The sequence below is a fragment of the Somniosus microcephalus genome, chromosome 23 (assembly GCF_052327205.1).
Source record: "Somniosus microcephalus isolate GS21.2 chromosome 23, FLI_Smic_1.0, whole genome shotgun sequence".
Taxonomy (NCBI): Eukaryota; Metazoa; Chordata; class Chondrichthyes; order Squaliformes; family Somniosidae; genus Somniosus; species Somniosus microcephalus.
Genome location: NC_141009.1, coordinates 72244046 through 72268709, shown reverse-complemented (window position 1 = coordinate 72268709; position 24664 = coordinate 72244046). Strand labels below are relative to the sequence as shown.

General features: G+C 46.0%; 1 protein-coding gene across 1 annotated transcript in view; it reads left to right on the top strand.

Annotated features, from left to right (window-relative positions):
* Positions 1-611: 611 nt before the first annotated feature.
* The window catches only part of LOC147101954 (coiled-coil domain-containing protein 183-like), a 123099-nt gene continuing 99046 nt past the window's right edge, over positions 612-24664 (top strand). Inside the window, exon 1 of the mRNA XM_085965161.1 lies at positions 612-766. Coding sequence (XP_085821287.1) covers positions 697-766 — 70 coding nt within the window. The 5' untranslated portion in view covers positions 612-696. The remainder of the gene's footprint in view (positions 767-24664) is intronic.

The following is a 24664-nucleotide window of genomic DNA, read 5'->3' as shown; positions in this document are numbered from 1 at the left end:
CCACCCCCTGAGCCCCTGCGAGTGCAGCCCCGCCCCCTGGGCCTGCCGAGTGGAGCCCCGCCCCCTGAGCCCCTGCGAGTGGAGCCCCGCCCCCTGGGCCTGCCGAGTGGATCCCCGCCCCCTGAGAGCCCCGCCCCCTGAGCCTGCCGAGTGTTGCCCCGCCCCCTGAGCCCCTGCGAGTGGAGCCCCGCCCCCTGAGAGCCCCACCCCCTGAGCCTGCCGAGTGTTGCCCCGCCCCCTGAGCCCCTGCGAGCGGAGCCCCGCCCCCTGGGCCTGCCGAGTGGAGCCCCGCCCCCTGAGCCTGCCGAGTGGAGCCCCGCCCCCTGAAAGCCCCGCCCCCTGAGCCTGCCGAGTGGAGCCCCGCCCCCTGAGCCTGCCGAGTGGAGCCCCGCCCCCTGAAAGCCCCGCCCCCTGGGCCTGCCGAGTGGAGCCCCGCCCCCTGGGCCTGCCGAGTGGAGCCCCGCCCCCTGAAAGCCCCGCCCCCTGAGCCTGCCGAGTGGAGCCCCGCCCCCTGAGCCTGCCGAGTGGAGCCCCGCCCCCTGAAAGCCCCGCCCCCTGGGCCTGCCGAGTGGAGCCCCGCCCCCTGAGCCCTGAGCCCCGCCCCCTGAGCCGGTTGCTGTGGGGTCACAGGCGGCTGTGTGAGGTCACGGGGTATAAAAGCGGGCGAAGGTGGCAGCGCGCGAGTGGAGCGGGAGGATGTCGTGCTTCAAGCAATGGACCAGCCGCGACCAGATCTTACAATTACGGAACAAAATCTACTTGGAAGGTAACCAGCTCACTGAGCTCGGAGAGGGGCGACTCACAGGCAGCGTCCATAGCCTTACATCATCACTGCCTCCCCTCGCCCTCCACCCTCCAACTGACCCTCCAACTCTACCCTCCAACTCTACCCTCACCCTCCACCCTCCAACTCTACCCTCCAGCCTCCCACTCTCGCCTCCCACTCTACCCTCCGCCCACGCCCTCGTCCACGCCCTCCAACCTGCCCACACCAAATACCAACTCCTCCACAATGCCAACCAGCCCACACCAGCCCATGCCAAACACCAGTCCATACCCACCAACCCACACCAAATACCAACTCACCTGTGCTACTCCTCCTTGGTCAAAGGTATGGTTTGATGGGACCTCCTGAAAGTGCCCACTGTTCTTCTGCAACCCAGGAGTGCTTTTGTTGGTACAAAAGCAAAATGCTGCAGATGCTGGAAATCTGCAATCCAAGAGTGGTATTGTTGGTATTCTCTTCTACTACAGGGGGCATGACAGCTGATTCCAATCCTGCTCTCGCCCCACACGTTTGCACATGCATTTTCCAGCAGGGGTCACCGGCAGTGGTGAGGGAGCAGAGAGCCTGCCTGATTTTCCTCTTCCTAGCCCAGGGACGCTGAGGCTAATTGCAGCCTCCCTACGGCCAACCTGGCTGACATGACCTAACTCTGCCGAGATCAGCGATTGAACCTGTGACCTATATACAGCCATTTAATTATAGAGCTTTATACACAACAGTACCTGATCATCTAGTTTACCAGAGCTAGTTGTGTGCTTGGCCATGCTGTAATTTGCCACTTGCCTGGCATTATACTGGAGCATGGGACTATCTGGGGCCAATGGTCGAATGGCCGCTCCCCTGATCCCTGTCGTGCGTCCTATCAAATTTCTCTCCGGGTACTTCTCCAACTCTGGAATCTGCTGATTCTGGACAGTCCATTCCACAAACTCTCCAGCCCCTGTGTAAAGTATTTAAATGTAAACTATCTTTTCCATTTACCCTCTCCTGAGTTTGTGGCTGTGTTTTCTTGTAGAATCTGTGACTCGAATAAACATATCTGATCTCTGTACACTATAGGATCCTGGATCCCTCTATAGGACCCTGGATCCCTCTATAGGATCACCTCCTGAGCCTTTGTTTCCCCTATGTAAACATTCCCAGTTTCTTCAGCCTCTCCCCATAACCTAGGTGCCTAACCCCAGCTCTGTTTAGTTGCCCTATGCTGCCCTCTCTCCAATGCCTGGAAGTTGTTCCCTTAATACAGGGCCCAGATCGTACCCAATCCCTGAGGTGAGACTGGACCAGCGCTCTATACAAACTCAGTCACTTGCTGCAATCTGGGCTCTAAGAACACAAGAATTAGGAGTAGGAGTCGGCCATATGGCCCCTCAAGTCTGCTCCATCATTCAATAAGATCATGGCTGATCTTCGACCTTAACTCCACTTTCCCGCCTGATCACCATATCCCTCGATTCCCTTAGTGTCCAACAATCTATCGCTCTCGGTCTTGAATATACTCAACCACTGAGCCTCCACTGCCCTCTGGGGTAGAGAATTCCAAAGATTCACAAACTTCTGAAGAAAACTCTCCTCATCTCAGTCCTAAATGGCTGACCCCTTATCCTGAGACTATGACCTAGTTCTAGACTCTCCAGTTAGGGGAAACAGCCTCTCAGTATCTACCCTGTCAAGCCCTCAAAGAATCTTAAATGTTTCAATGAGGTCAGCTCTCATTTTACATAGAAACATAGGAGCAGGAGTAGGCCATTCGGCCCCTCGAGCCTGTTCTGCCATTTAATGAGATCATGGCTGATCATCCAAATTCAGTACCCTGTCCCTGCCTTCTCCCCATATCCCTTGATCACTTTAGCCTTAAGAAATATATCTAACTCCTTCTTGAATATATTTAATGAATTGGCCTCAACTGCCTTGTGTGGTAGAGAATTCCACAGGTTCACCACTCTCTGGGTGAAGAAATTCCTCCTCATCTCTGTCCTAAATGGCTTACCCCTTATCCTTAGACTGTGACCCCTGGTTCTGGACACCCCCATCATCGGGAACATCCTTCCTGCATCTAGTCTGTCTAGTCCTGTTAGAATTTTATAAATTTCAATGAGATCCCATCTCGTTCTTCTAAACTCTAGCAAATATAAGCCTAATCAACCCAATCTCTCCTCCTCATACGTCATTCCTGCCATCCCAGGCATCAGTCTGGTGAATCTTCGCTGCACTCCCTCCATGGCAAGAACATCCTTTCTCAGATAAGGCAACCAAAACTGCACACAATACTCCAGGTGTGGTCTCACCAAGGCCCTGTACAACTGCAGCAAGACATCCTTGCTTCTGTACTTGAATCCTCTTGCTATGAAGGCCAACATACCACCTGCTGCACCTGCATGCTTACCTTCAGTGACTGGTGCACAAGGACACCCAGGTCTCGTTGCACTTCCCCTTTTCCCAATCTATTGCTGTTCAGATAATAATCTGTCTTCCTGTTTTTGCCACCGACGTGGATAACTTCGCATTTATCCACATTATACTGCATTTGCCAATCACCCAACCTGTCCAAATCATACTGGAGTTTCTCTGCATCCTCCTCACAGCACACACACGCCCACCCAGCTTTGTGTCATCTGCAAACTTGGAGATATTACATCTAGTTCCCTCATCTAGATCAATATATATGCAGTACCCCACTAGTCACTGCCTGCCACTCGGAGAAAGACCCGTTTATTCCAACTCTTTGCTTCCTATCTGCCAACCAGTTCTCTATCCAAGACAGTACCTTACCCCCAATCCTGTGTGCTTTAACTTTGCACGCTAATCTCTTATGTGGGACCTTATCGAAAGCTTTCTGGAAGTCCAAATACACCACATCCACTCGTTCTCCCTTATCTATTCTACCAATTGCATCCTCAAAAAATTCCAGTAGATCCATGTTGACTTTGTCTGATCCTGTCACTGTTTTCCAAGTGCTCTGCTATTACATCTTTTATAATGTCAGACTTACCAGTCTATAATTCCCCGTTTTCTCTCTACCACCTTTTTTAAATAGTGGGGTTACATTAGCTATCCTCCAATGGGAACTGTTCCAGAGTCTATGTATTTTTGGAAGATGACCAGCAATGCATCTACTATTTCTAGGGCCACTTCCTTAAGTACCCTAGGGTGTAGATTATCAGGCCCTGGGGATTTATCGGCCTTCAATCCCGTCAATTTCCCTAACACCATTTCCCTACAAATACTGATTTCATTCAATTCCTCCCTCTCATTAGACCCTATGTTCCCTGACATCTCTGGGAGGTTATTTGTGTCCTCCTTTGTGAAGACAGAACCAAAGTATGTATTGAATTGGTCTGCCATGTCTTTGTTCCCCATTATAAATTCCCCTGATTCTGACTGCAAGGGACCTACGCTTGACTTCACCAATCTTTTTCTCTTCACATATCTATAGAAGCTTTTTCAGTCAGTTTTTATGTTCCCTGCAAGCTTACTCTCAATCTATTTTCCCCCTCTTAATTAATCCCTTTGTCCTCCTTTGCTGAATCCTAAACTGCTGTCAATCCTCAGGTTTGCTGCTTTTTCTGGCCAAATCATATGACCTCTCCTTGGATCTTATGCTATCCCTAATTTCCCTTGTTAGCCATGGTTGAGTCAACTTTTTTGTTTTATTTTTATGCCAAACAGGGATGAACAAATTCTGTAGTTCATCCATGCGATCTTTAAATGCTTGCGATTGCCTATCCACCATCAACCCTTTAAGTAACGTTCCCCAATCCAGCCTAGCCAACTCGTGCCACAGACCATTATAGTTTCCTTTATTTAAATTCAGGACCCTAGTCTCTGAGTCAACTACTTCACTCTCCATCTTAATGAAGAATTCTATCATATTATGATCTATCCCCGCCAAGGGGCCTCGCACAACAAGATTGCTAATGAATCCTTTCTCATTACATAATACCCAATCTAAGATGGCCTGATCTCTAGTTGGTTCCTCGACATATTGGTCCAGGAAACCATCCCGTATACACTCCAGGAATTCCTCCTCCACAGTATTGTTACTAATTTGGTTAGCCCAATCTATATGTAGATGAAAGTCACCCATGATAACTGCTGTGCCCTTATTGCACACGTCTCTAATTTCCCGTTTAATGCCATCCCCAACCAGCATTACTGTTTGGGGGTCTGCCCATACAGATTCCACATCATCAGAGCTAATATCCTTCCTTACTATTGTTAATCTCCTCTTTAACCAGCAATGCTACCCCACCTCCTTTTCCTTTTTTCCTGTCCTTCCTGAATATTGAATACCCCTGGATGTTGAATTCCCAGTCTTGGTCACCCTGGAGCCATGTTTCCATGATCCCAATTATATCATATCCGTTTACATCTATTTGCGCAGCTAATTCATCCACCTTATTACGAATGCTCCTCGCATTAAGACACAAAGCCTTCAGGCTTGAATTTTTAACATTCTTAGTCCTTTTAGAATTATTATTTACTGTGGCCCTGTTTAATTTACACCCTTGATTTCTCTGCCTTCCACTTTTGCTTTTCTCCTTCCTGTCTTTTGCTTCTATCCTTGCTTCCCTTTCCTCTGTCTCCCTGCACAGGTTCCCAACCCCCTGCCATTTTATAAACTCCAGGGAGTTTAGGCCCATTCTACTCAATCTCTCCTCATAGAACACCCCTCTCATTCCAGGAATCCATTCCAGGCGAACCTTCGTTTCACTCCCTCTAAGGCAAGTACATCCTTCCTTAAGTAAGGAGATCAAAACTGTGTCCAGTACTCCAGGTGTGGTCTCACCAAAGCCTTATATAATTGCAGCAAGACTTCTTCACTCTTCTACTCCAACCCCCTTGCAATAAAGGGTAACATACCATTTGCCTTCCTAATTGCTTGCTGTTCTTGCATGTTTACTTTGTGATTTGTGTGCAAGGACACCCAAATCCCTCTGAATACCAACATTTACTAGTCTCTTGCCTTTTAAAAAATATTCTGCTTTTCTATTCTTCCTACCAAAGTCGATAATTTTGCATCTCCCCACATTATACTCGATCTGCCACCTTCTTGTCTATTCACTTAACCGGTCTACATCCCATTGCAGATTCTTTGTGTCCTCACAGCTTACTTTCCCATCTAGCTTTGTATCGTCAGCCAACTTGAATATATTACACTCAGTCCATTCATCTAAGTCATTGATTTAGATTGTAAATAGATGAGGCCTTGCTGATCCTTGCAGCACCCTGCTAATTACAGCCTGCCAACCTGAAAATGACCCGTTTATTCCTACTCTCTGTTTTCTGTCCGTTAAGCAATCCTCAGTTGATGCCAATATATTGTCCCCCAATCCCATGAGCTTTAATCTTGTGTAACAACCTTTTGTGTGGCACCTTATTGAATGCCTTTTGAAAATCCAAATATATTACATCCACCGGTTCCCCCTTATCTACCCTGTTAGTTACACCTCAGAAAAACTCTAATAGATTTGTTAAACATGATTTCCCTTTCATAAAACCATGTTGACTCTGCCTAATCATCAATGTTCCCTCTTTAAACTAAATAGTGGGGGGGAGGGATACATTGAGTGGAAATTAAAAAAGTCAAAGAAAAATGAGAAGGCAGAAGTGCAGGGTAGCGATAGGGGTAATGATAACCAGCGTGTGACAGGAAGGGAGGAGCCTATACACATAAGAGTGCATCAGAAAGAGTGGTCAGAGTAGGGAAAAATGGGAAAAAGACAAAACTAAAACTCTATATCTGAACACATGCAGCTTTCGTAACAAGATAGATGAGTTGACAGCACAAATCGAAATACATGGGTTGATCTGATAGTCATTACAGAGATGTGGTTGCAAGGTGACCAAGGCTGGGAACTGAATATTATGGGGTATTTGCCATTTCGTAAGGATAGGCAGAAAGGAAAAGGAGTTGGTGTAGTTCTGTTAATAAGGGATGAGATCAGTGCAGTAATGAGCAATGATACTGGCCTAGAAGATCAAGACATAGAATCAGTTTGGGTGGAGATAAGAAATAATAAGGGTAAGAAGTCACTGGTGGGAGTGGTCTACAGGCCCCCAAACAGCAGCCACACTGTAGGATAGAGTGTAAATCAAGAAATAATAGAGGCTTGTAAGAAAGGTATGGCTATAATCATGGGAGATTTTAATCTTCATATTGATTGGACAAAGCAAATTGGCAAAGGTGGACTTGAGGAAGAGTTCTTAGCGAGTATAAGGGATGGTTTCTTGGAACAATATGGCGTGGAACCAACCAGGGAGAAGACTATTTTAGATCTGGTGATGTGTAACGAGGCTGGATTAATTACTGATCTCAAAGTGAAGGATCCTCTTGGGAAGAGTGATCATAGCATGGTAAAATTTAAAATTCAGTTTGAGGGTGAGAAAGCTAGGTCTCAAACTAGTGTCCTGAACTTAAACCAAGGTAATTACAAAGGTATGAAGGCAGACTTGGTTAAAGTGGACTGGGAAAATATATTACAGGGTAAGACTGTAGAAAAGCAGTGGCAAACATTTAAGGAGATATTCCATAACTCAGCAAAGATATATTCCAGTGAGAAAGAAAGACTCTGAGAAGGATGAACCATCCGTGGTGAACTAGGGAAGTAAAGGACGAGATCAAATTGAAAACAAAAGCATACAATGTTGCGAAGAATAGTAGGCCAGAGGATTCGGAAATTTTAAAAACCAGCAAAGGACAACTAAAAAAATGATAGAGAGAAGATAGCTTAAGAGAGTAAGCTAGCAAGAAATATAAAAAGACAGTAAGAGCTTCTACAGGTATATAAAAAGGAAGAGAGTAGCTAAAATAAATGTTGGTCCCCAGAGGAAGAGTCTGGGGAATTAATAATGGTAAACAGGGAAATGACAGAGACTTTGAACAAATATTGTGTATCAGTCTTCACGGTAGAAGACACTAAAAGCATCCCAATAATGGATAATCAAGGGGCTATTGGGGTGGGGGGGGAACTTAAAACAATCACTATCACTAGAGAGAAAGTATTAGGCAAACCAATGGGACTAAAGGTGGACGAGTCCCCTGGACCTGATGGCCTGCATCTTAGAGTCTTAAAAGAGGTGGCTGCTGTAGTGTATGTACCTTTAAGAGGAACTATGTTTTTGAAGCCCCTGTATACTGTAGTACCAGTAGTGACCACTCGGGTATACATAGATACATAGAAGATAGGAGCAGGAGTAGGCCATTCGGCCCTTCGTGCCTGCTCCGCCATTTAATGAGATCATGGCTGATCCTTTAATTCAGTATCCCGTCCCCGCCTTCTCTCCGTAACCCTTAACCCCTTTTGCCCGTAGAAATATATCTAATTCCCTCTTAAATATATTTAATGAGCTGGCATACACTGCCCTCTGTGGCAATGAGTTCCACAGGTTCACCACTCTCTGAGTGAAGAAATTCCCCCTCATCTCTGTCCTAAATGGTTTAGCCCTTATCCTTAAATTATGTCCTCTAGTTCTGTTCTCACCCGCCAAGGGAAACATTCCTTCTGCATCCAGTCTGTCTAGACCTGTCAGAATTTTATACACTTCTATGAGGTCCCCTCTCAATCTTCTAAACTCCAGTGTGTACATCCCTAAACTACATAGTCTCTCCTCATAGGTCATTCCCGCCATTCCTGGTATCAGCCTGGTGAATCGCCGCTGCACTCCCTCCATGGCAAGAACATCCTTCCTCAGATGAGGCGACCAAAACTGTACACAGTACTCGAGGTGTGGTCTCACCAGTGCCCTGTACAGCTGCAGCAAGGTATCCCTGTTCCTGTATTCTAACCCTTTTGCTATGAAGGCCAGCATACCGTTTGCCTTCTTGACCGCCTGTTGCACCTGCATGCTCGCCTTCAGTGACTGGTGTACAAGAACACCCAGGTCTCTCTGTACTTCCCCCTCTCCCAATCTATTGCCATTTAAATAATAATTTGCCCTCCCGTTCCTGCACCCAAGGTGGATAACTTCGCACTTGTCCACATTATAGTGCATCTGCCATTTATCCGCCCAATCGCCCAGTCTGTCCAAATCGCTCTGGAGCTTCCTGGTCTCTTCCTCTGAGCCCACCCCCCCTCCTAGTTTAGTGTCGTCTGCAAATTTGGAAATGCTGCATCCGACTCCCTGATCCAGGTCATTAATGTAAATTGTGAACAGCTGGGGGCCCAGGACAGATCCCTGTGGTACCCCACTTGTTACTGCCTGCCATTCAGAAAATGAGCCGTTTATTCCAACTCTCTGTTTTCTATCTGACAGCCAGTTCCCTATCCACGCCAAAACTTTCCCCTTTATCCCATGAGCCTGTATAGCGTCTTGTGTAGTTAGTTCAGTGTAGTCCAGACTTTGTTCAGTAAGCACTTGTTAAATCAACTCCTGCATTCCGTGTCTCCATTAACACACGGATCTAACAGTGGCGACGAGTTAGAAACGAACTTACCTGCAATTCGGCAGCACCTCAAGGAGATCGATTCCTCAGACGAAGGTCGAAGCCAGAAGCAAGGAAAAAAAAAACTCTGGTTTCACCAGCTAAACGGGCTGGTGGCAGGTAGTGCACTGATCCTTCCTGGGCTGCGGCGGGCTAGAGCTCGATTGGGTGGCTCTGCAACGGGGCCGGACAGCGAGTCGGGAAGCAGAAGCAGAGAGAGAGAGGGTGGAGCACTCGGCACGGCCGGTGCTGCAAAGCAGGTCGGCGTTCGGACCGAGCAGAGGGAGGGGAAAATCCCAGAGGGTCCGCTCCACGACGGGAACGGTTCTCCAAGTAACGGAGAAACTATTGAAGCGATATATAAAAAAAAAATAGAAATACTGCGAAAAGCTGCAGGTCGCAACGGGAACCGCGGAGAGCAGCGTTGGCAGCGGCGGGAAAGCGCGGGAGGCGCCATCTTAACTCGGCGGGGAAGAAAGAAAAGCGCGGGAAGCGCCATTTTAGATTTTCAAGATGCCGAAGACTGGCAATATTACTGCTTTCGATAGTGATATAGAAGATTGGACCACATATGTGGAAAGAGTGGAGGTATATTGCAAGGCGAATGAAGTAGCGGATGATAAAAAGGCATCGGTACTTCTAAATCTGATGGGTGAAAGGACATACGGGCTGTTACGAAACTTGATCACTCCAGCCAAACCGATGGGCAAGAATTTTAAGGAGATTGTTGATACCTTACAGGAGCACTTAAACCCAACACCGCTGCTGATAGCGGAATGAGTCAAATTCTTCAGGAGGAATCAGCACAAGAATGAAAGTAACGCTGATTACCTCACCGAATTACGAAAGCTGTCAAAGCACTGCCAATTCGGGGCAGGACTGGCAGATTCTCTACGAGACAAATTCGTCTGCGGTCTCCTAAGCGAAGGAACACAGAAAAGACTACTTTCTGAGAAAGGTTTGACACTGGACAAGGCTTTCAGTGTGGCTGTATCATACGAAGCAGCAGCAAGAGGAGCTGCAGAGATACAGCAAAAGCCACAGGACTTCGGCACCCATGAAATGACACGGGGTTTCGAGAGATGTTATCGCTGCGACAGATCCACCCATGACCAGAAGGACTGCTGGTTCAAGGACAAAGCATGCAGGCAATGCGGAAAGATGGGACACATTGCACGTGTATGCAGATCTGGAAAGAAATCCGCTGACAGTAAAAAGGTCAATAAGGAAAAGTACAGGAAGGTACAAATGATGACGGACAGTAGCTCCGAAGACCAGAAGAGCGATAGCGACTCCGGAAACAAGAGACTAAGCTGTCTCAAATTACATAATGTAATTGCCAAAGAAGATTACCAGACCATTTGGGTTACCCTCACGATAGCGGGGTCCCCAGTCAAAATGGAGCTAGATACAGGATCAGCTCTGACCGTCATGAGTCGACGGGATTACGAGCGGCTATTTCCGCATATACCTTTGAAAGACACATCCATTATCTTGAAGACATATACGGGGCAGAAAGTATACCCCAGAGGGAAAATAAGGGTGCCTGTTGTATACAACGGCAAGGAAATACAGAAGTTGTATTTATACGTTCTGCAAGATGGTGGTCCACCGTTGTTGGGACGTGAATGGATCAGAAAGATACGTTTAGACTGGCACTCCATTCAGGCACTGACGGTGACCAGTAAGAAAAAAAACGATGATGACGTCATACCTGGACAATTAAAAGAAATCTTGGCTAACGCCAAAGTAGTGTTTCAACAGGAACTAGGAACCCTGAAAGGCGCCACCGCCTCAATAAAAGTGGAAGATGCGGCAATTCCCAAGTTTTTTAAGGCAAGGCCGGTGCCATACGCAATTCGTCCAGCCGTCGAGGCAGAGCGGGAGAATTTGGAAAAAGCAGGCGTGTTATCCAAGGTAGATTGCAGCGAATGGGCAACACCCATTGTCCCGGTCATGAAGAAAACGTTGAATAATGATAAATCTGAAGAACAGAGAAAAGTTCGCATCTGTGGGGACTTCAAGGTGACTGTAAACCCGGTTCTTCACACGGTACAGTACCCTCTTCCGAGGATAGAAGATATTTTCGCCTCACTATCCGGAGGGAAACGTTTCACCAAAATTGACTTAGCACAGGCCTATCTACAGATGGAGGTTGAGGAGGCCTCTAAAAAGTATCTCACGATAAACACACACAAAGGCCTGTACCAGTACAATCGACTAGTTTTCGGAGTGGCATCAGCTCCGGCTATCTGGTAAAGAGCTATGGAGCAAGTCCTGCAAGGGATTCCGGGGACTCAATGCTACCTAGACGACATCCTTGTAACAGGAGAAAACGACAACGAGCACCTTGCCAACTTGGAGCAGGTGCTCACGAGGCTGAGAGAACGGGGCCTACGAGCAAATCGCCCCAAGTGCGAATTTTTCCAGAAACAAATATCATATTGTGACCATGTCATTAACGAAGAAAGGTTGCATAAGTCACCTGAAAAAATTGAAGCGGTCGTAAAGGCCCCAGCGCCTGAAAATGTCTCACAATTAAGGTCGTTCCTGGGATTAGTAAATTACTATCATAAATTTTTACCAAACTTGTCGACGGTTCTGCACCCTCTTAACGCACTGCTACAAATGGGAGTAGTTTGGAAATGGAGCGAAGACTGTAAATGTGCCTTCCATAAATGCAAAGGCTTGATCACGTCCAGGGAAGTGTTGGCTCATTACAACCCATCACTGCCAATCAGACTGGCGTGCGATGCATCCCCTTACGGCGTGGGAGCGGTATTATCGCATAGATTCCCTGATGGCTCGGAGCGGCCGATAGCTTTTGCGTCACGCTCATTGAACTCAGCTGAGCGTAACTATGCCCAGATCGACAGGGAGGCACTCAGCCTGGTGTGGGGGGTGAAGAAATTCAACCATTACCTACACGGACAAAAATTTACCTTGTTGACTGACCATCAACCCCTCGTCTCCATATTCAACCCTAAAAAGGGCGTTCCCATTATGACCGCGGAAAGGCTACAGAGGTGGTCCCTTTTCCTAGGGGCACACCAATATGACATAGAATACAAAGGAACAAAACAGCATGGGAATGCTGACGGGTTATCGCGCCTACCGTTGCCAACGGTGGAAGAGGCGCCTACAGTGGACCCAGTGGAGATGTTCCACTCGACCATAGTGGAATGTCTACCGGTGACAAATTCTACCATTGAAAAGGAAACGCGAAATGACCCGACTCTCTCACGAGTCTACGATTTAACGGTGAAGGGATGGCCAGCACATGGTGAACCACTGTTGCCAGCATTCTCGCAAAGAAGAGAACAGCTGTCAGTGTGCCGAGGAACCTTGATGTGTGGATCCAGAGTGGTGATTCCTCCCAAACTCAAGGATAGAGTGCTAAAGGAGCTTCATGAGGGGCATCTGGGTGGAGAGAAAATGAAGAACTTAGCCAGAGCGTTTGTGTGGTGGCCAGGTATCGATGGAGACATCGAAGAAATGACCAAGAGCTGTCTAGGATGCCAGAAGGTCCAAAACGCCCCACCACAAGCCCCTCTATATCCATGGGAGTGGCCCTCATCTCCATGGCAAAGGGTACATATCGACTTTGCTGGTCCATTTATGGACTCAATGTTCTTAATCGCGGTGGATGCACACTCCAAGTGGCCGGAGGTAATAAAGATGTCCTCCACCACGGAAAAAACCATCACAGTATTAAGGACCATATTCGCCAGGAATGGGCTGCCTGAACAGATCTGTTCTGATAATGGACCGCAATTTGTATCCGAAGAATTCAGGAAGTTCTTAAAAAACAATGGGGTTAAGCACTACACGTCCGCCCCATACCATCCCGCCACCAATGGATTGGCTGAAAGGTTTGTCCAGACCTTCAAGAAGGCCATAAAGGCCATGGGTAATGAAGACATAAATCTACAACATAAGGTAGATAACTTCTTGTTTGCGTACAGGAATGCAACACGTGGTTACAAACCAAACCCCCGCCATGATGTTTTTCAATAGAAGACTAAGATGCTGGCTGGATTTGGTCAAGCCAAACGTCAGAAGGGACGTAGAGAACCGGCAATTTCAAAGCATGAATGAAAGGCCAACTAGAACCTTCCAGATAGGTCAACCAGTTTTGGCCCGGGACTACCGTACCGAGAAATGGCAGCCTGGAACTATTTGCACACGACTAGGACCGCTGATGTATACCGTGGACATTGGAGAAAGCATAATAAGGCACCATGCTGACCAGATCATAGTCATCCGAAAAAGGACAACCTACACCACAACTCTATACGCCTAGTGATGAAGCAGAGATACCCATAGTATCTACCTCCGATCCGGTGATACTGGAACCAGACGAACCCGACACTGGCATTGAAGCCGTATCGACCTTGCCAAAAGAACCTACTACACCACCGAGGCGTTATCCGGACCGAGTCAGGAAGCCTCCAGAGAGACTGAATTTGTAATTGATTAACTTCAGCAAATGTGTATATTATTGTTCTTGTAAAAATGTTAATTAATGATTACTTAAAATGTTATGTACTATTTATCTAAAAGGGGAGGAATGTACCTTTTTAAGAGGAACTATGTTTTTGAAGCCCCTGTATACTGTAGTACCAGTAGTGACCACTCGGGTATATAAGCCTGTATAGCGTCTTGTGTAGTTAGTTCACCTCCAGACTTTGTTCAGTAAACACTTGTTAAATCAACTCCTGCATTCTGTGTCTCCATTAACACACGGATCTAACAGCTGCAGAGATAATGAAAACATTGGTTGTAATCTACCAAAATTCCCTAGATTCTGGAGAGGTCCCAGCGGACTGGAAAACCGCAAATGTAACGTCGCTATTTAAGAAAGGAGCGAGACAGAAAGCAGGCAACTATAGACCAGTTAGCCTAACATCTGTTGTTGGGGAAAATGCTGGAGTCTATCATTAAGGAAGTGATAGCAGGACATTTAGACAATCATAATATAGTCAAGCAGAGTCAGCATAGTTTTATGAAAAGGAAATCATGTTTGACAAATTTACTGGAGTTCTTTGAGGATGTAACGAGCAGGGTGGATAAAGGGGAACCAGTAGATGTCGTGTATTAGGATTTCCAGAAGGCATTCAATAAGGTGCCACATAAAAGGTTACTACACAAGATAAGAGCTCACGTGGTTGGGGGTAATATATTAGCATGGATAGGGGATTGGCTAACTAACAGAAAACAGAGAGTCAGGATAAATGGGTCATTTTCAGGTTGGCAAACTAATTAGTGGTGTGCCGCAGGGATCAATGCTGGGGCCTCAACTATTTACAATCTATATTAAGGACTTGGATGAAGGGACCGAGTGTAATGTAGCCAAATTTGCTGATGATACAAAGATAGGTGGGAAAGCAAATTGTGTGGAGGACGCAAAGAATCTCCAAAGGGATATGGATATGCTAAATGAGTGGGCAGGAACCTGGCAGATGGGGTAAAATGTGGGAAAATGCGAGGTTATCTACTTTGGTAGGAAAAATAAAAAGCATTATTATTTAAATGAGAGATTACAAAATGCTGAGGTACAGAGGGATCTGGGGGTCCTTGTACATGAATCACAAAGTTAGCATGCAGGTACAGCAAGCAATTAGGAAGGCAAATGGAGTGTTGGCCTTTATTGCAAAGGGAATGGAGTATAAAAGTAGGGAAGTCCTGTTACAACTGTACAGGGTGTTGGTGAGACCGCACCTGGAGTACTGCGTACAGTTTTGGTCTCCTTATTTAAGGAAGGATATACTTGCATTGGAGGCAGTTCAGAGAAGGTTCACGAGGTTAATTCTGGAGATGAAGGGGTTGTCTTATGAAGAAAGGTTGAGCAGGTTGGGCCTATACTCATTGGAGTTTAGAAGAATGAGAGGGGATCTATTGAAACATATAAGATTCTGAAGGGGCTTGACAGGTTAGATGCTGAGAGGATGTTTCCCCTCGTGGGGGGATCTAGAACTAGGGGGCGTAGTTTCAGAATAAGGGGTCGCCCATTTAAAATGAAAATGAGGAGGAATTTCTTCTCTGAGGGTGGTGAATCTTTGGAATTCTCTTCCCCAGAGAGCTGTGGAGGCTGGGTCATTGAATATATTTAAGGTGGAGATAGACCGATTTTTGAATGATAAGGGAGTCGAGGGTTATGGGGAGCGGGCAGGGAAGTGGAGTTGAGGCCAAGATCAGATGAGCCATGAGAGCTCGAGGAACCAAATGACCTCCTCCTGCTCCTACGTCTTATGTTCTAATAATTTTTTGGGGGTGCATAGCCCCTTTACCATGGCCCCTTTAAGGGGCTGTGCGGCCCATTCACAGTTTCACAAAATTTAACATTGGAAAAGCTGGTCCCGGGCTGTGCGGGACTGGCAGAGAGCCGCATGGCTGCGCAGCTTCGAGGGAACATTGCTAATCATACTATGATTTTCTAACCGCCCCATTACCATGTCCCTAATAATAGATTCTAGCATTTTCCCTACTACTGATGTCAGGCTTACTGGCTAATAGTTCCCTGTTTTCTCACGCTCTCCTTTCTTGAATAGCAGGGTTACATTTGCTACCTTCCAATCCACAGGAATTTGCTAATATTAATTACTTTAAGTTCCTCACTCATCAGACCCTTGGTTTTCCCACTATTTCGGAATGTTTTATGTATCTTCTACTGTGAAGACAGATACAAAATATTTGTTTAATGTCTCTGCCATTTCCTTATTTCCCATTATTATTTCTCCTGTCTCTGCCTCCAAGGGACCCACATTTACGTTCGCTAACATCTTCCTTTTTATATACTTGTAAAAGCTCTTGCAATCTGTTTTCATATTTCTCACTAGTTTACTCTCAAATACTATTTTCTCCCTCTATCAATTGTTTAGCCATCCTTTGCTGGTTTCTAAAACTCTACCAATCCTCAGGCTTACTACTACTCTTGGCAACATTATAAGCCTCTTTTAATTTAATACTAGCTTTAACTTCTTTAGTTAGCCACGGATGGATCACTTTCCTCATGGAGCTTTCATTCCTCACAAGGAATGTATGTTCGTTGTGAATTATGAATTATTTCTTTTAATGTTTGCCATTGCTTATCTACCGTCATATCTTTTAATCTAATTTCTCAAGCTACCTTCACTAACTCGCCCCTCATACCTATATAATTGGGTTTGTTTAAAGTTAAGACCCTAGTTTTGGACTTAACCACATCACTCTTAAACTCAATATGTAATGCTATCATATTATGATCACTCTTCCCCAGAGGATCCTTTACTATGAGATTACTAATGAACTCTGTCTCATTACATAGTACTAAATCTAAAATAGCCTGTTCCCTAGTTCGTTCCTCAACATATTGCTCTAGAAAACTGTCTCAAATGCACTCCACGAACTTGTCCTCCAAGCTACTTTTGCCAATTTGGTTTTCCCAGTCTGGATGAAGATTAAACTCCCCCTACGATTATTGCATTACCCTTGTTACATGCTCCTCTAATTTACTGATTTATACTCTGTCCAACACTGTAACTACTATTAGGGGGCCTATAAACTACTCCCACAAGTATTTTCTGTCCTTTGCTATTTCTTAGCTCCACCCATACTGATTCTACATCCTGATTTTCTGGGCTAAGATCCTTTCTCACTACTTTCACACTCCATTTTGCCTATCTTTTCTAAAAGTCAAGTACCCTGCAGCCACGTCTCTGTATTGGCTACCAGATCAAACCCATTCATCTCTGTGTGTGCCATTAATTCATCGATCTTGTTACGAATGCTTTGTGCATTCAAATATAGCGCTTTTCGTTTTAAGCTTTTACTATTTTTCCCTGAAGTGACCTTGGTCACTAATGCCCTCTATCCCTTTGCTTATACAGCTCAGGATCCTATTTGCTCTCTTGACTGCTGCCACACTTGGTGCTGATGTCTGCAGTGATTGTCCATCAGTCCCTCTAAATCCCACTCCCATGTTGTGTCCCATAGAATAATCCCATTTAGTTTATATTGCCGCTGTTTATTGACCTTTCCCAAACTTATATGACAATAAATGACTTCTGCTACTCACCAGCCCAGGTCCTCAATCTCTCCAGATATTTCTGGATTAGGGTTGTTAACTCTGGTTGGATATTATCCTTGAGGTTTTATCACATGACCTCCCATCTCCAATGGCCCCGCCCCAAAACTCACCATTGGTCATCACCTGCCCCGCCCATCATTGGACCGACTTCCCACGCCAACCAATGCTTGGTTACCACATTGGGTGATTATTGGCTGTCAGTAAAATTGCCATTTCCACACCCCCCAGCCCCAACTGTTTTATAACTAATAAATGAAAACGTTCAAAGAAACTGAAATAAAAATGCACTTTGTTTTAATGCCCCTATGATTTTTCTTCCGGGTTATCCTGGAGGTTAATTGTTAATCCCTGGAGACTCCAGGACCATCGTGCAGGGTTGCAGTCCTGTTCTGTTTGATCAGCAGTATTTTCCTTGTCTGCAGTTTAGAGTTAATCTGGACTAAAAAGCTAGTATCAGTAATGGTGACCATGAAACTACTGAATTGTTGTAAAAACCCATCTGGTTCACTAATGTCCTTCAGGGAAGGAAATCTGCCATCCTTACCTGATCTGGCCTACATGTGACTCCAGACCCACAGCAACATTGACTCTTAACTGCCCTCTGAAATGGCCGAGCAAGCCACTCAGTTGTATTAAAACCGCTACAAAAAAACAATAAGAATAATAAAACTGGACAGACCACCTGGCAACAGCAAGCAGCTCAAAACTGGGCCTCCATGAGGCGCTATGGGCCATCAGCAGCAGCAGCATTGTATTCCACCACAATCTGTAACCTCCGGGCCTGGCATATTCCTCACGCTACCATTACCATCAAGCCAAGGGACCAACTCTGGCTCAATGAGGAGTGCATGCCAGGAGCAGCACCAGGCATACGTAAAAATGAGGTGCCAACCTGGTGAAGCTGCAACACATGCATGCTATAGACAGGGCTAAGTGATCCCACAACCAACAAATCAGAACCAAGCTCTGCAGTCCTGCCATATCCAGTCGTGAATGGTGGTGGACAATTAAGCCACTAACTGGAGGAGGAGGCTCCATGAATAGAGGTAAACGAATATATGATATGATTGGGATTACGGAAACATGGCTCCAGGGTGGCCAAGGCTGGGAACTCAACATCCAGGGGTATTCAATATTCAGGAAAGATAGGCGGAAAAGGAGGTGGGGTAGCATTGCTGGTTAAAGAGGGGATTATGACGTGGAATCTGTATGGGTAGAACTGAGAAATAACAAGGGGCAGAAAACGTTAGTGGGAGTGGTATATAGACCTCCAAACAGTAATGCGGAGGTTGGGGATGGCATTAAAAGGGAAATTAGAGAAGCGTTCAATAAGGGCACAGCAGTTATCATGGGTGACTTTAATCTACATATAGATTGGGCTAACCAAATTAGTAACAATACTGTGGAGGAGGAATTCCTGGAGTGTATAGGGGATGGTTTCCTGGACAAATATGTCGAGGAACCAACTAGAGATCAAGCCATCTTAGACTGGGTATTATGTAATGAGAAAGGATTAATTAGCAATCTTGTTGTGCGAGGCCCCTTGGGTCGGAGCGATCATAATATGATAGAATTCTTCATTAAGATGGAGAGTGAAGTAGTTGACTCAGAGACTAGAGTCCTGAATTTAAATAAAGGAAACTACGATGGTATGAGGCGTGAGTTGGGTAGGATTGATTGGGGAATGTCACTCAAAGGGTTGACGGTGGATAGGCAATGGCAAACATTCAAAGATCGCATGGATGAACTACAGAATTTGTTCATCCCAGTTTGGCATAAAACAAAAAAGGTGACTCAACCGTGGCTAACAAGGGAAATTAGAGATAGCATAAGATCCAAGAAGAGGACATATAAATTGGCCAAAAAAGCAGTAAACCTGAGGATTGGGAGCAGTTTAGGATTCAGCAAAGGACGACAAAGGGATTAATTAAGAGGGGGAAAATAGAGTATGAGAGTAAGCTTTCAGGGAACATAAAAACTGACTGTAAAAGCTTTTATAGATATGTGAAGAGAAAAAGATTGGTGAAGTCAAGCGTAGGTCCCTTGCAGTCAGAATCAGGGGAATTTATAATGGGGAACAAAGAAATGTCAGACCAATTAAATACATACTTTGGTTCTGTCTTCACAAAGGAGGACACAAATAACCTCCCAGAGATGTCGGGGAACATAGGGTCTAATGAAAGGGAGGAACTGATAGAAATCAGTATTTGTAAGGAAATTGTGTTAGAGAAATTGATGGGATTGAAGGCTGATAAATCCCCAGGGCCTGATAATCTACATCCTAGGGTACTTAAGGAAGTGGCCTTAGAAATAGTAGATGCATTGCTGGTCATCTTCCAAAATTCGATGGACTCTGGAACAGTTCCCATGGGTTGGCAGGCAGCTAATGTTACCCCACTGTTCAAAAAAGGTGGTAGAGAGAAAACGGGAAATGTCACTACCTGACATCGGTAGTGGGGAAAATGCTAGAGTCCATTATAAAAGATGTAATAGCAGAGCACTTGGAAAACAGTGACCGGATCGGACAAAGTCAACATGGATTTACAAAAGGTAAATCGTGCTTGACTAATCTGGAATTTTTTGAGGATGTAACTGGTAAAATTGATAAGGAAGAACCTTTCAAAAAAGAGACTTTCAAAAAGCTTTCGATAAGGTCCCGCATAAGAGATTAGCGTGTAAAGTTAAGGCACATGGGATTGGGGGCAAGGTATTGACTTGGATAGAGAACTGGTTGGCAGACAGAAAGCAAAGAGTTGGAATAAACTGGTCTTTTTCCGAGTGACAGGCAGTGACTAGTGGGGTACTGCAGGGATTGGTCCTTGGACCCCAGCTATTCACAATATATATTAATGATCTGGACGAGGGAACTAGATGTAATATCTCCAAGTTTGCAGACGACACAAAGTTGGGTGGGCGTGTGTGCTGTGAGGAGGATGCAGAGAAACTCAAGTATGATTTGGACAGGTTGGGTGATTGGGCAGAAGCATGGCAGATGCAATATAACGTGGATAAATGCGAGGTTATCCACTTTGGTGTCAAAAACAAGAAGGCAGATTATTATCTGAATGGCAATAGATTGGGTGAAGGGGAAGTGCAACGAGACCTGGGTGGCCTTGTGCACCAGTCGCTGAAGGTAAGCATGCAGGTGCAGCAGGCGGTTAAGTCGGCAAATGGTATGTTGGCCTTCGTAGCGAGATGATTTGAGTACAGGAACAAGGATGTCTTGCTGCAGTTGTACAGGGCCTTGGTGAGACCACATCTTGAGTATTGTGTGCAGTTTTGGTCGCCTTATCTGAGGAAGGATGTTCTTGCCATGGAAGGAGTGCAGCGAAGATTCACCAGGCTGATACCTGGGATGGCAGGAATGACGTATGAGGAGAGATTGGGTCGATTGGGGTTGTACTCGCTGGAGTTTAGAAGAATGAGAGGGGATCTCATTGAAACTTATAAAATTCTAACAGGACTAGACAGACTAGATGCAGGAAGGATGTTCCCGATGGTCGGGGAGTCCAGAACCAGGGGTCACAGTCTAAGGATAAGGGGTAAGCCATTTAGGACAGATGAGGTGGAATTTCTTCACCCAGAGAGTGGTGAACCTGTGGAATTCTCTACCACAGAAGGCAGTAGAGGCCAATTCATTAAATATATTCAAGAAGGAGTTGGATATATTTCTTAAGGCTAAAGGGATCAAGGGATATGGGGAGAAAGCGGGGACAGGGTACTGAATTCGGATGATCAGCCATGATTGCATTGAATGGCGGAGCAGGCTCGAGGGGCCGAATGGCCGACTCCTGCTCCTATCTTCTGTGTTTCTATATCCCCATCCTCAAATATGGCAGAGCCCAGCAAGTGAATGCAAAACACAAGGCTGAAGTGTTTGCAACCATCTTCAGCCAGAAGTGCTGAGTCGATGACCCCCTCGGCCACCTGAAGATCCCACCCTCACAGAAGCCAGTCTTCAGCCAATTCGATTCACTCCACGTGATATCAAGAAATGGCTGAGCTCACTGGGTACAGCAAAGGCTATGGGCCCCGACAACATCCCAGCTGTCATGCTAACGACTTGTGCTTCAGGACCACAAAAAGCAGGAGAAATCCAATCTCGCCAATTACCACCCCATCAGTCTACTCCCAGTCATCAACAAAGTGATAGGAAGGTATCATCAACAGTGCTATCAAGTGGCACTTCCTCATCAATAACATGCTTGCCAATGCTCAGTTTGGGTTCCACCAGGATCACTCTGCTCCTGACCTCATTACAACCTTGGTCCAAACATGGACAAGAGAGCTGAATTCCAGAGGTGAGGTGAGAGTGACTACCCTTGACATCAAGGCAGCATTTGACCGAGTGTGGCATCAAGGAGCCCTAGTAAAACTGAAGTCAATGAGAATTGGGGGGGAGCTCTCCACTGGCTGGAGTCATACCTAGCACAAAGGAAGATGGTTGTGGTTGTTGGAGGACAATCATTTCGACCCCAGGACATTGCTGCAGGTGTTCCTCGGGGCAGTGTCCTAGGCCCAAGCAGCTTCATCAATGAGCTTCCCTCCATCATAAGATCAAAAGTGGGGATGTTCGCTGATGATTGCAGTGCTCAGTTCCATTTACAACTCTTCAGATAATGAAGCAGTCCATGTCTGCATGTAGCAAGATCTGGACAACATTCAGGCTTGGCCATATAAGTGGCAGGTAACATACGCGTCACACAAGTGCCAGGCAATGACCATCTCCAACAAGAGAAAGTCTAACCACCTCCCCTTGACATTCAACGGCATTACCATCATTGAATCTCCCACCATCAACATCCAGGGGGGATCACCATTGACCAGAAACTCAACTAGACCAGGCACATAAATATTGTGGCTAAAAGAGCAGGTCAGAGGCTGGGTATTCTGCAGCGATTGTCTCACCTCCTGACTTCCCCAGAGCTTTTCCACTATCTACAAGGCTCAAGTCAGGAGTGTGATGGAATACTCTCCACTTGCTTGGATGAGTGCAGCTCCAACAACACTCAAGAAGCTTGACACCATCCAGGACAAAGCAGCCGGCTTGATTAGCTCCCCATCCACCACCTTAAACATTCACTCCCTCCACCACCAGCGCAATGTGTCTGCAGTGTGTATCATCTACAAGATGCACTGCAGCAACTCGCCAAGGCTTCTTCGGCAGCACCTCCCACATCCACGACCTCGACAACCTAGTAGACAATGGCAGCAGGCGCCTGGGAACACCACCACCTCCAAGTTCCCTTCCAAGTCACACACCATCCTGACTTGAAAATATATCGCTGTTCCTTCATCGTCGCTGGGTCAAAATCTTGGAACTCACTAACTAACAGCACTGAGTACCTTCACCACATGGACTGCAGCGGTTCAAGAAGGCGGCTCACCACCACCTTCTCGAGGGCAATTAGGGATGGCAATAAATGTTGGCCTTGCCAGCCACGCCCACACCCCATAAAAACGAATTAAAAAAATCAATTTTCCCGCACTATCCCCATATCCCTTGATTCCCTTAATATCCAAAAATCTATCGATCTCTGTCTTGAATATACTCAACGACGGAGCTTCCACAGCCCTCTGGGGTAGAGAATTTCAAAGATTCACCACCCTCTGAGTGAAGACATTTCTCCTCATCTCAGTCCTAAATGGCCGACCCCTTATTCTGAGACTGTGACCCCTGGTTCTAGACTCCTATGCCAGGGGAAACATCCTCCCTGCATCTACCCTGTCAAGCCCTGTAAGAATTGTGTATGTTTCAATGAGATCACCTCTCATTCTTCTAAACTCTAGGGAATATAGGCCTAGTCTACTCAATCTCTCACCATTTTAAAAAATACTCTGCTTTTCTATTTTTCCTACCAAAGTGAATAACTTCACAATTCTCCACATTATATTCCATTTGCCATGTTCTTGCCCACTCACTTAACCTGTCTATATCCCCTTGAAGCCTCTTTGTATCCTCCTCACAACTTACATTCCCACCCAGCTTTGTATCATCAGCAAACTTGGCTATATTACAATTGGTCCCCTCATCCAAATCATTGATGTAGATTGTGAATAGCTGAGGCCCAAGCACTGATCCTTGCGGTACCCCACTAGTTACAGCCTGCCAACCTGAAAATGACCCGTTTATTCCTACTCTGTTTTCTGTAGTTCCCTGGGTTAGTTAGCTCTTTCCCTGTTTTTATATTTTGGATTCACATTCCCTTTTCTGTAATTGTGAGACACAGCCCCCCTGTTTCCAAGGATTCCCAAATATACCTGCTGGAACTTGTCCAGTTTCACTAGCTACTTCCTTAAGTACCCTGGGGTGCAATCTGACTAGGGGCCTTGGATTCCTTCTATCCCTTCAGCCTGTCCACAAGTTACATCTATTTCTCTTAGCCGCTTATCATCTTTCCCTGGAATTCTATCCCAGCAGTTGGGAGGCAGTGTGAGGAGTCTCCCGTGAACACAGACAGGAACAATTCACGTCGAATACTTGCTGTTCCTTGGTGCGGCGTCACATGTCATTTGCTTTTATTAGAAGTGATTGGGCCAGTCTTCACTTTCCACACCTTCTCCAGACAAAAGGGTAGAGATAGTAAAATACCAAAAGCCCCAAGCTGTGGTGGGTTGTCTGATTTCTGGGTGGCTAGCCCAAGCTGCTCGAGTTGGGCCAGGGAGGGGAAGAATCAATGAGTGCTCCTGCTCCTCACCGCTGTCCACGATCTCGAGTTGGAAAGAATACATGTGTACGTTGGGTGAGGAGGGAATTGGAACAGTGACCCACTCCCCAGTTGAACTGGATGTTCCAGTTGTTCGTGAGTTGTGGATCATTACCACTTATATAGTGAAGTCATAAATGCACCACTGCTGATACGGTATCCTTCACACTGTGGGCCCAATTTATCAAATACGTGCAACTGGCAGTGAGCATTTCCTACTGGCTGTGCATATTGGAAAATCACAGGCACTCTGCCTACAATGTTCTGGCTGTGTACCTACCACTGACCTCTGTAATCTGTAATCACACACCCTAACACTGTCACTGTAACCCCTCGCTCTCTCCCCGATCACACCCTGTCCCATTTAACACACACTCTAACCCCTCGCTCTCCCCGATCACACCTATTATGTTCATTAATAAATAGACATTCTTATTATGAACACAGCTAGCTTTTGCTAGACACTTTATTGAGCACATGTGGACTAGGTACAGTATCTGTAGAGGCATCCATCTTGACTGCTGCCTTGTGGGTAGCCTAGTGCCTCATGGGTAATGTAGTCTTAATATACATACAGCTAGGTAGTGTAGTCTTATATACATACAGCTCTACGGCTCCACCTAGTGTCCACTATAGAATGACATGTTATTGATCATTACATCCTCCTTTCTTTGAGG